The 11,529-nt window shown below is 33.7% G+C and overlaps 2 protein-coding genes across 2 annotated transcripts; one reads left to right on the top strand and one right to left on the bottom strand.

Moving 5' to 3' along the window:
* The first annotated feature begins 5,698 nt into the window (after positions 1-5,698).
* Positions 5,699-7,759, top strand: LOC104220006 (acyltransferase Pun1-like). The gene has a single exon (XM_009770793.2). It carries the CDS (start codon positions 6,241-6,243, stop codon positions 7,609-7,611), a length of 1,371 nt encoding a protein of 456 aa, XP_009769095.1. The 5' UTR covers positions 5,699-6,240; the 3' UTR covers positions 7,612-7,759.
* A 1,354-nt stretch (positions 7,760-9,113) lies between these two features.
* LOC138868735 (secreted RxLR effector protein 161-like) lies at positions 9,114-9,614 on the bottom strand. The gene has a single exon (XM_070146302.1). The coding sequence runs from the start codon at positions 9,612-9,614 to the stop codon at positions 9,114-9,116; it is 501 nt and encodes a 166-aa protein (XP_070002403.1).
* Between the last annotated feature and the right edge of the window lie 1,915 nt (positions 9,615-11,529).

Here is an 11,529-nt window from a genome sequence, read left to right on the forward strand (position 1 = left end):
ACAATTGCACTCCACTAGTATTCTGATGACTAGAGTTCTTTATATCATGAAAGACTTCCATATAAAAGGTAATATAATGTGAAGCACATGAGTATAGTATCCAATCACACTAAAATGCATTGGATATTAATGTAGTTATACCTGCCATAAGTGAATGATAATCACCTGAATCAAACTTGTTTACAGGACTTAACAATTATTTGTGTTAGTTCTCAATGAAGAAATTCCTTTATGGTTGATTCCCCTGTGTTTGACTATCAGAAGAACTCCCACTTCAACAGGAAAACATTTCCATAAGACTTGGTACCAACACCCTGAGACTTTTTCTGATCTTGAAGTCAGGTAAATAACCTATGATTTTATAACAATTCTCCTTCAAGTTACCTTTATACCCACAGTATTCATAAATTATTGTAACAATCCGGTTGATTTTTTTTTAGTATTAGAGCCTAATTCCCCCATTTGATTCTCCCTATAGTTTCTTTTGATGTTTTGTGACTTGAGGGGATAGTTGGTTTGGTTCTAGGATGGTTTGTGATTCAATTGGAATATTTAGTTCGAACCTTAAGGTAAAAAGAGTTGACCAAGATTTGACTTTTGAGTAAATAACTTCATAATCAAGATTTGAAGGTTCTTATATGTTCATATAATGATTTTGGACGTTGGCATATTTGTTATTTGGTTTTGGATGTTCCTAGAGAATTTTGATTCTATTTGTCGAAAGTTGGCAATTTGAAGAATTTGAGATTTTATAAGTTTGATCGATAGGTTATTTTGCGGTTAATGAACTTTCATTGAGATATTGAGACCTTGGATAGGTTCAAATGGTTAAAATGATCTTATGTTCAAAGTTTGATTGTGATCTGAAATATCTAAGTATGATTCGAACAGGTTCAGCAACATCGGAAAGTTTGAAAGTTAAGGAATGGATTTGACCTTCGATTCTTACTTTTAATGTTGTTTGTGATGTTTTGAGTCTTTGGATAAGATTGAATGAGGTATAATGACTTTTTGGTATAATTAGACGAAGGCCCAGGCGGCTCAGGTGAGTTTTGGGGTAGTTTCAGTCTATTTTAGAGTGATTTGGATTTCTGGTGTCTAGTGTGTCGAACCTGCGGTTTCTTCAGTGCAAGTGCAATGTCACACCAGAAGATGGGGAGTCGCACCTAGGAAGGCAGACCTGGTGATGGAAGCACACTGATACAGAGGATCTAGCACATCTGCAATGTCATGTATACGTTGGTGGTGATCGTACCTATGAGTCCGCATATGTGTAAGGTGCATCACAGAAGCGAAGTCAAGCTGGAGCTAGGGGCTTGCAGAAGCGAGGTTTTGATTGTAGAAGCAGTGTTGCTTCTGCGACAAGTGACCTTAGATACGAAAATTCCTGACATGATGTATTATGTCGAGTTTTATCTCATTTTCACCATTTTTGAGTATTGGAGATCGGTCAGAGGTGATCTTTGAAGAGATTTTCACTACAATCTTAAGGGTATGTAATTTTTGTTTTATTTTGATCATATATCTTGTGTCACGACCCAAAACTTATAATAGGTCGTGATGGCACGTAACGCCATTGTTAGGCAAGCCCAAACGTGAACCTCCAAATTAATTATTCCTTTTTAACTTTTAAAAATAAAAATTTCCTTAAATACACCCAAGAAAAGTAAAATCTTATACAACTGTACATACTTCTTTCTTGAAAATATCAAGTGTGAATAATACATAAGCCATGGTGATAGTAATAATAAGTACAATAGTGCATAAACGCTAGAAGCCCCAAAACCTGGTGCCACAAGTGCCTGAGCAATTTAGAGAACATACAAACTAATACAACTATTGTCCAAAGAAAAATAGACAGAAATAGTAAACAAGGTAGAGGGAGACTGGTGCCGCAGATCGAAGTAAGGCAAGCAACTCACCACTAAGTCTCTGTGGAAGTGCGTCTACGCAGTCGATTGAAACTGGCAGTGGTTGAAGGTTACTGGTTAACACAGTCGACTGAAACTCGAAGAAGAAGAAGAAGAAGAAGAAGAAGACATATTTCCAGAATTTGTAGATATTTTGTAGTCAAATTGTAGTCAAATTCGAAAAATTGTAGATAAATTGTAGATTGTTTTTTGCAGAAGATTTTGTAGAAGCTTTAGTCGTTTTGGATTTGTGAAAACAGAAAATAATGCATCTACAATCAGAATACAAATAATCTATAATTTATCTACAAGATATCTACAAAATAGATACACTGAATTTTAATATCCAAATTCTCATTTCAATTGTAGCATAATTGGCATTTTCGACATAATTGTAGAAGATTTGTAGAAGTTTTAGTCTTCCCAATCTATAATTCATCTACAATTTATCTACAATATATCTACAATTCTACAATTTAACTACAATTTATCTACAATTTCTGGAAATACGTCTTCTTCTTCTTCGAGTTCGAGTTTCAATCTAAAATTCAGTCAAAACCAAGTCTAATCTTCACCAAAACCCCTCAAAATTGAGATATAAACTCCTAAACATATTCCGAATTATTTACAACAACACCCAATCCAAACAAATAATGATTTTTGAAAACCCAAATTTGAATTCAAAGCTTTCAAGCTTTTTAATGGCTATCAATGGTGGAAAATATATGGAAGAACAGATGAAGATGAAGATGAAGATGAAGAACAGAAATCTCCTTTCCGTTTGATTACTGGAGCTTCAGTAGCTTGCGTTTTTTGAGAATTGTAGTTGAGTGAGAGAAGAGAGATCTCTTTCCGTTGAGGAAGGAGAGAATTACGCAGCAATTCGAATTTAATGTTGACAGAATCACACGCAGATCTGGTGCCTTTCATTTTAGCGCGTTTTTTATGGCAAAATCTACCTATTTTTGGATTGGTATATAATTTGTAGTAAAAGTGTGGACTACACGGGTAAATAACAAATTATGAACATTTTTGGTAATAAGGTTTGATATATGGTATAGATAGGTAAAAATCCCTTAATTGTATGTTTGGGGGTGGGGAAGTTGGGCCGAATTTGGGTGTTTGAAGATGGCCCAATTTCCATTCTTTTCCATGTCTTTCTTTTAATTCTAATTTTCCTCTTCTTCTTTGTTTTTTTTAATTTAAAATCCTAATAATTAAAAATCCTAAATTATCTAAAAATGTGAAATTGAAGCAATTAACTAATTATAAAAATTATAAACATCACTTAAATCTAAATTAAAATAGAAAAATCAATAAACTAAAATTAAAAGACAAAAAATATAAAAATGAGCTATCTTTGTGATTTTCAAATTTTTATATAAGCAAATAATTATTGATTAATTTTAAAAATGTAAAAAAAAAATCCTAGATGCAATGCATGATATTTTGGTATTTTTCATGATTTAAATAAAAATTAAACATACACAGAAATGCAAACAATTAATAAAAATCTACAAAAATTCCTAAAAATGGCAAATAATTAAGAAAAAATCTATCTTCTTGGATTTTATAGGAGTATTTCATATAGGGCAAAAATCACATGCTCACAATGCGTACAAGTCCAAAACATCATACAAACCTACTAAAATTGCCCAAACACCGATCCGAAATCGTTTACTAAAAACATTGACCGTGGTCAACTTTTGTTGTTTTTAAAGCCAAAAAAATACTTTTTTCTTCAAAATTCACTTAAAAGCTTTCTGAAAAACGACGCGGAGCGTGCACACAAGTCATATAACATCAAATGAAGCTTTGAGAGATCTTGGAAAACAGAAATAATGGCTAGTACTCAAAATCGGGTCGTCACACTTTTCTAGAAACATGTGTAGAAATTGTCTTACTCTTTTATTTGTCACTCAAATTTTTATATTTAGTCTATTCCATAATTTCCTTTAATTAAATGACAATAGCTAAGAAATAAATCAAGCTTGAATATAACCAGATAATCATTGAACTGATGAAGTCAACAACACACCATCACGCAAGAATTCTTAAACCTATTAAAGCAAACACAAATAGTTGCCCAAATCTGCAGCAACAAGAGCACATCGAGAGAAAGAAAAACGAATAAATAGATAAACAAGCAAATGAGTTTAACGTTGGTTGTATTTGGATTCTGTATCAGGTTTGGTTCTAAAATTGAATTTAGAAACAATTGTGGATGTAAATACACGGTTGCTTTTTATGTACTTTTAGGAGAATCTATTTCAAAGTTAATTTTGTTAAGACAGTATATTATTTATTACTTTCTGGTTGAGTTTATGGAAATATTCCACCTTTTTATCTGACCATACATTTCTTGGTAGAGTTTCTGGATAAAATATTTGAAACAAAAAGAAAATGCCTTACAGTTTAGCGCATATTGTCTGAATTTAAGGTATAATATTCCCTATCTAGCTACTTAATATGGGTCCGGAACCTAAATATTGTATTTTTGGACTCAAAATACATAAATAGATTAAAACTTAGTGACCAGAATATATAAAACGTATTTTAACTTAACGTCATATAAAAACGTGTCTAAATTTAGCTTTCGGCTTCTACCCTTTCCCTTTCAATCTCTGCGACACCTCAGCGGACGAGTGGGGCGCAATGTCTCTGTGATTTTAATTTTTAATTATTTTTAAAGCATTTGTACTTTTTACAATTTAAATCTTATGCATTTTATACTTACACAATCAAATCATATAATAAAAGATAATTGCATGTAATTTTGTATTGTCACTCGCTTTTACTTATTATATTATTGTTGTTATTGTTTGTTGCTTTATTTTACCGTTTCTTAAGCTGAGGGTCTATCGGAAACAACCTCTCGGCCTTTATAGGGTAAGGGTAAAGCTGCGTGCATACTACCCTCCCCACCCCACGTATGGAATTAAGCTGGGTGTGTTATTGTTGTTGTTGCATGTAACTTTATATAATAAGCATGGTTTTAAGTTAAAAGAATTTACAGTGAGTTTAATTGGTTATAATAAGTTTTTGTTCTATTTTCTAAATTAATAGTTCAACTTGATTGTCTAAAAAATCTCTTATATAAACTCAATAAGCAATAATGGGTAACTTAGGATATATGATAAACAACCTTTGTTAAATTACAATGATAGTATAAAGATTTTATATAACTTAAATCTAAATCAAAACAGAAAGTTCAAGTGAAAAGGAGACTTTAGAAAACGTGGTTTCAAACCATGTTTTTATAAAACGCAGTTTTGAAACATGTTTTATATTAACGTCCCAAACGGACGCAGTTTTGAAACCTATTTATGTATTTTGAGTTCAAAAATATAATATTTAGGTTGTGGACTCTACTTAATATGGGATAATATTTTAACCATAGTCAAATTTATGGTTAAAAACTGGACGCGAAATTATTGAACAGGGAGATATCGTGTCATGATACCTAAAATATGTAAGAGGCCCTTTTAGCTAGCTTAACAATAGAGAAAATTGTAGTCCTTTGGCGTGCCGATAGAGCAAACTAAGTCAAAAAAAAAAAAAAAAAAAGTCAGCAAAGATCGATTTCGGCCATCGTATGGTTGTTACATTAATTGTATGGCCCATTTCCCGGGAGAACGTTTATATTAAGACTTTGGAAATTAATAAAATATATTTCGTTGTTTCAATTTATCTAAAACTTATTTTCTTTTTAATTCATGTCAAAAAGAATGATCATTTTTCATATTTGGAAATCATTTATCTTTATGTAATGATTTAATAACATACAAAAGATATGTACCTCGTTTTACATCACAAGTTCAAAAGTCTTTTCTTTTTTCTTAAACTATATGTGACTAGTCAAATTGGTTCACATAAATTGAAACAAAGAAAGTGTAGGAGATCTTTGTAAGATCATTTTTTTCTATTCATATTGTAACCGATTATTTTGTACCATGTTCAAACAAAGGTCATTCACTTATGTTTTTTTTTTTTTTGGTGGTGGTGTTCGAGTTAATTTGTGCTATTAGGTATCAGCTCTCTAATAAGCACAAATACCCAGTAACTTTGCCACTAAAATTAAGACAGATACAAAGAAATTACCTACGGATGTTAGACAGTATTTGAACTTTGGTCTCTCCCAATTTTCATCCTTAATTGATCAGGTGTTCTATTGTTAGCATACCAATAACGAATCTTCAAAAGTGAAAACATCCGACTCTTGTTCAAGGTTGCTGGCTATAAATATGCTAAACCACAAAGGTAGATAGAGCAAAAAGAAACATTGCCTTCCAATAGTCAAAGTATTATTCAATCAAACAGAGATAGGAAAATGGCCTCAATTGCTCAATCACCTATAGGAACTACTCCAGAAAATGTCAACAAGTCCTCTGCCACCACCATTTCTCTTCCACTTGTATCCATAATTTCTGAGAAGCTCATCAAACCTTCTTCTCCAACTCCTCATACTAAAAGATGGCACAAACTCTCTCTAATTGATCAAGCTTTCAGCAACTCTTACATTCCATTTTCCCTTTTCTACACCAAACAACAACTAGATGCTATTTCAAAGAATAATAATCCTACTCAAATATCACATCTTCTTGAGGAATCTTTATCGAAAATCTTGTCCACTTATTATCCATATGCCGGAAGGCTTAAGGATAATACTTTGGTTGATTGTAATGACACGGGGGCCGAATTCATTGAAGCTCAAATCAGTTGCCCAATATCACAAACTCTTAACTGGCACAATTCAGCTGTTGAAAATTTGCTATTTCCTCAAGGATTACCTTGGTCGAATAGTGCAGATCGCGGACTAGTTGTTGTTCAGCTCAGCTATTTTGGTTGTGGAGGAATAGCAATCAGTATGTGTATATCACACAAGATTGGTGATGGATGCAGTGGATACAATCTTTTTCGCGATTGGTCTGAGATAACTCGTGATCCAAATTTTTCAAAACCATCTCTTCACTATGTTGAACAATCCATTTTTCCTCCACCATCAAGTGGTCCGTTTCTTTCCCCGCTATTCATGTCAAACACACATGATTGTGTACAAAGAAGGTACATTTTCTCTAACGAAAAATTACTTAACCTTAAGAACAAGGTTGCTGCTGAATCAGAGGTGCAAAATCCAACACGTACAGAAGTTGTGAGTGCACTTATCTTTAAACGTGCTGTTGCAGCAGCAAATGCAAACTCGGGTTTTTTCCAACCATCATCAATGGTTCAAGCAGTTGATTTGCGAACACAAATTGGTTTGCCTCCAAATGCTATTGGAAATCTTCTTACTATCTGTCCAACATCAATAACCAATGAACAAAGTATGACAATATCAAAATTAGTCAGTGAAATGAGGAAATCAAAAGAGCTAGCTTACAACAGAGACAACATCAATGACAACATATTTGTGGCGTTATTGCTCGAGCTAGCTAATTCGAAACAGGAATATCATGACAATGGGCCTAATGCGTATCAGATTACTAGCTTAGTGAAATTTGCACTTCACGAAATTGATTTTGGATGGGGAAAGCCTACAAAGGTGAATATAGCAAATGGCCTAAATAACAAGTTGGCTATCTTGATGGGTAATCAAAGTGGAGGACTGGATGCATTTGTGACACTCAATGAACGAGATATGTTTGTATTCCAACGTGACCCTGAGCTTCTTGAATTTGCTTCATTAGTTCCAAGTTGTTAGAAAGTTCACATATATTTTCTGTGTGTTTATTTTGCTTCCTACTAAGTTATTGGAAGTCCTTTCGTTTTGATGTTGAGTACTCTTATGATGGTACGAAACCTTTGTTTTCTTAGTAAGAAGAATTGAATAAAGAAGACTAAAAGTTTTTTTTGGGTGCAAAAATGTTAGCTACTCTGTTTCATCCCTGCAGTAGTGGAGACACCTTTAGTAAAGGTTTTATCCGACTGTTTCGTAAAAAGAATTCTAAAATATCCTGAAAATATAGAGTTAAGTAGTACGTGAAAAATTAAATTAGTTTCATTTGCTGCAGAAATAAGAAAATCAGAATAATGATATTGTTGCGTACCATCATCGAATTGGCTTAAAATTCTGATCAAAATCTCAAGAAAGTCGACCTTTTAACATACCATTTCCCTTTTGCTATTTTATGAAAAGTTTATTAAATAAAAAAAAGTCGATATTACACACGACATTTTGTTGTCATCAACAATTCTATAGAAAAAGTAGTACGTGTTTCCTTGACATTCCACTGCGGCTATTTCATTTGCGACTTCAAATATATGGACGGGGATATATGTATATTCCTTTCATTACAAAAGACAAAAAATATAAAGCAAAATATCTGACGGAAAAAGAAGAGAAAACAAATTAGACTTGCACTAATTGCTTGAGAAAATAGACTTCTATTAAATGTCAAAATTAGTGAGTAATGTTTTTCAACTTTGTTCCGGCAGGACAATCTAATGATTCAAGATGCCACATTTTGAATTGTAGTATCGTTGCAATAATAAATTTGTGATGACAAGTTTCTCAAATTTTTGACAGACATTTAACTTTCTCACAAATTTGTTGCACATTTCTTTTTATTTGAAAGATAAAATTTGTGAGGAATACATTCATTACAAATTTGTGGCAAACATGAAATCTGTTACAATTTTGTGACAATTTTTGACCAGCATGTGGATCCATTACAAATTTGATAAATTCCACCATTGTAGAGCGGAAAGCTCAGATCGAATCGGAGGAAGGAAGAAGAAAAGGAAGGTTCTGGAAGTAACTAGATCTCAATTGCAGAGAATGAAAATGATTACAATGGCTAAAATCATCCTAACACACTTACATATAAGTATATATATAAATAACATTTACTCCACTAACTAACTAACTAAATCTCCTACAGTACATAGTCGTCACCTAACTGACTTTGTCACCCTCTAAGTGTTCAGCTTCACAACCGTCATCAACTGTCATTCTAACCATCTCAACACCTCCTTTCAAGCTAGGTGCCATAAAGATGTTCAAAACACCTAGCTTGCATATCAGGTGGTAATGCTGCACACTCCCAAGTCCCTTAGTTAAAAAGTCTGATGCATGTTCTTCTGCTGGGACATACCCTCTTACACAATTTCTCTTATAAAATGGCAATCAATCTTTATATGTTTGGTTCGTTCATGAAACACTGGATTGCTTGCTACCTGCATTGCTGCTTTACTATCAGTGAACTACTGAATTGGAGTGGATAAATCAACTCCCAGTTCCTTGAAAACTCTCAGCAACCAGATCAATTCAGAGATTGTTAGTGCCATACTTCTATATTTTGATTTTGCTGAACTCCTTGCCACTGTATTCTGCTTTTTTGACTTCCATGAGACAAGAGATTCTCCAAGCTTTACTAAGTAGCATGTTACTGACTTTTTTGAGTTTGGGCAACTTGCACAGTCTGCATCATAGTATGCTCTTAAAGTCATATCACCATCTGCACTCAAAAGAATGCCTAATCTCGGTTCATTCTTCAAATATCTCACCAACCTATGTGCTGCCTCCAAGTGAGACCTTTTAGGGGCTTGCGTAAAGTGGCTTAAAGTCTGCACTGTATAGGCAATATCAGGCCTAGTTAATGTCAAATATAGAAGCTTCCCAACCTGGAACCTTGTGATCCTAAGGTCTTGAGAATGTTTAAAGCTGTAGAGTTGACTATACGACGACCAGGGAAACTGATCCATATTTGTTTACTCTGTTCTTCCCTTATTTGATTTCATTGAGAATTGAACCGGATATCTGATTTGTTACTCTGAACGCAAGAGAACTAATTGTATCAGGTTCCTTATCTCGTTCTCTCATGAAGTTTGTCAAATCATCAAAATAAAAGACGCATAACTTATCAATTTCCCCCTTTTTGATGATGACAAACTTAGAATTGATATTCCTCCTGTGAACCATATCTCCATATTGTTCCCCCTGCAAATTAGTTATATTCCCCATGAGAACCAGACCAACGGAACTGATCACAACTGGTTCTTCAAGATTGTTTGGTAAATCATCAAAACACAAAATAATATAACTTATCAGTTTCCCTCTTTTTGATGATGACAAACCCAAAATTAATTTTCCCCTTGAGAACCAGATTCCTCACATATTTTTTTGCGGATCAGACCTATAATCAACATGCTATCAGCAACGTTCATCGTTTCCCTTGCGAACCAGAGCTATCTTTCATGCACAACACAACATATTAATTTGATTTCGTTCCTCCCCATGTTGACACCTATATAACTTCCCCCTTTTGGCATCATTGAAAGGAATAACAAAAGAAGCACAACCAAAAAGAAGTTCAGTAACATGTAACCAAAAAGAAGTTCAGTAACATTAACTCATGCCACCTGGACAATACAACATAAATAATAACAATAACAACAAGTGAATATTATTGCACAAAATAGAGTGATTGCCCATAGTAGAGTAATTATAATAAAAGCACAGTAGTTCAATAATATATAATATGAAAATTTTAAAAAATAAAGTATCAATGTCATCAAACATAGGGATCAAAAGAAGATAGGAATTCAAGAGAATTTGGAAGGAGTGAAAGACATGGATCACTGGGCAGGAGGAAAAGTAAGGGGCTAAGGCCTTGATGAGCTTGTCCATTCATTCATTCATAATCCTTTGATCAATGATCATCTGCTCTCTTAGGTCCTCCACCTATTTCCTCAAACTTTCATCCTCCATCCTCTAAGGCTTCTACAAACCCAACAACAATTTCAGCCTCACTCTCTAGAAAATTAGATTTACCCCATTCTTTTTCTTCCATCAAAGCTATAGAGTTGACTATACAATGACCAGGGGAACTAATCCATATATGTTCCTTTTGCTGTTCCCTTATCTGATTTCATTGAGAATTGAACCAGCCATCTGATTGGTTACTCTGAACGCAAAGGAACTAACTATATCAGGTTCCTTATCTGGTTCTCTCATGAAGTTTGTCAAATCATCAAAATAAAAGACGCACAACTTATCAATTTTCCCCTTTTGATGATGACAAACTTAGAATTGATATTCTCCCTGAGAACCAGATCTCCACATTGTTCCCCCTGCGAATTAGCCATATTACCCATGAGAACCAGACCAAAGGAATTGATCACAACTAGTTCTTCAAGATTGTTTGGCAAATCATCAAAACACAAAAGACTTCTTGGGTTTCGATTCAGATGGAGTTAGGATTTTGGGAGGTGACAGAGTTGGGTTCACTTCTACATATTTGGAGAGAAGGATTTTTTTAGATAAAGTTGATTTAGTTTTGAAGAAAAGAATCGGTTTTGGTTGGGTGTGAGAGAAGGAAATGGTTTTTGCGGGGAAACAAGTCAGTTCAGAAAAGTTTTAACATTTTGGACTTCAAAAATTTGGATAGAGATGGGAATAAATTAATGACATTACACTTCAGTAGTTTAAAAATGCATATAAGTATTGAAGAGACTACTAACCTGAATCACAAGAACCAAGTTCCTTGACGATTTTTTGAAAATTTGAGCAAAAACTCCTAGAAGGGCAATGTCACTCTTACTTGTTTTGTCTTGAAACTGCCATGTATGTATACCAGTAATAGTATAGATTTGATTGAGATATCGCCAAAAAATACTT

This window comes from Nicotiana sylvestris, chromosome 5 (genome assembly GCF_000393655.2).
Source record: "Nicotiana sylvestris chromosome 5, ASM39365v2, whole genome shotgun sequence".
Lineage (NCBI taxonomy): Eukaryota > Viridiplantae > Streptophyta > Magnoliopsida > Solanales > Solanaceae > Nicotiana > Nicotiana sylvestris.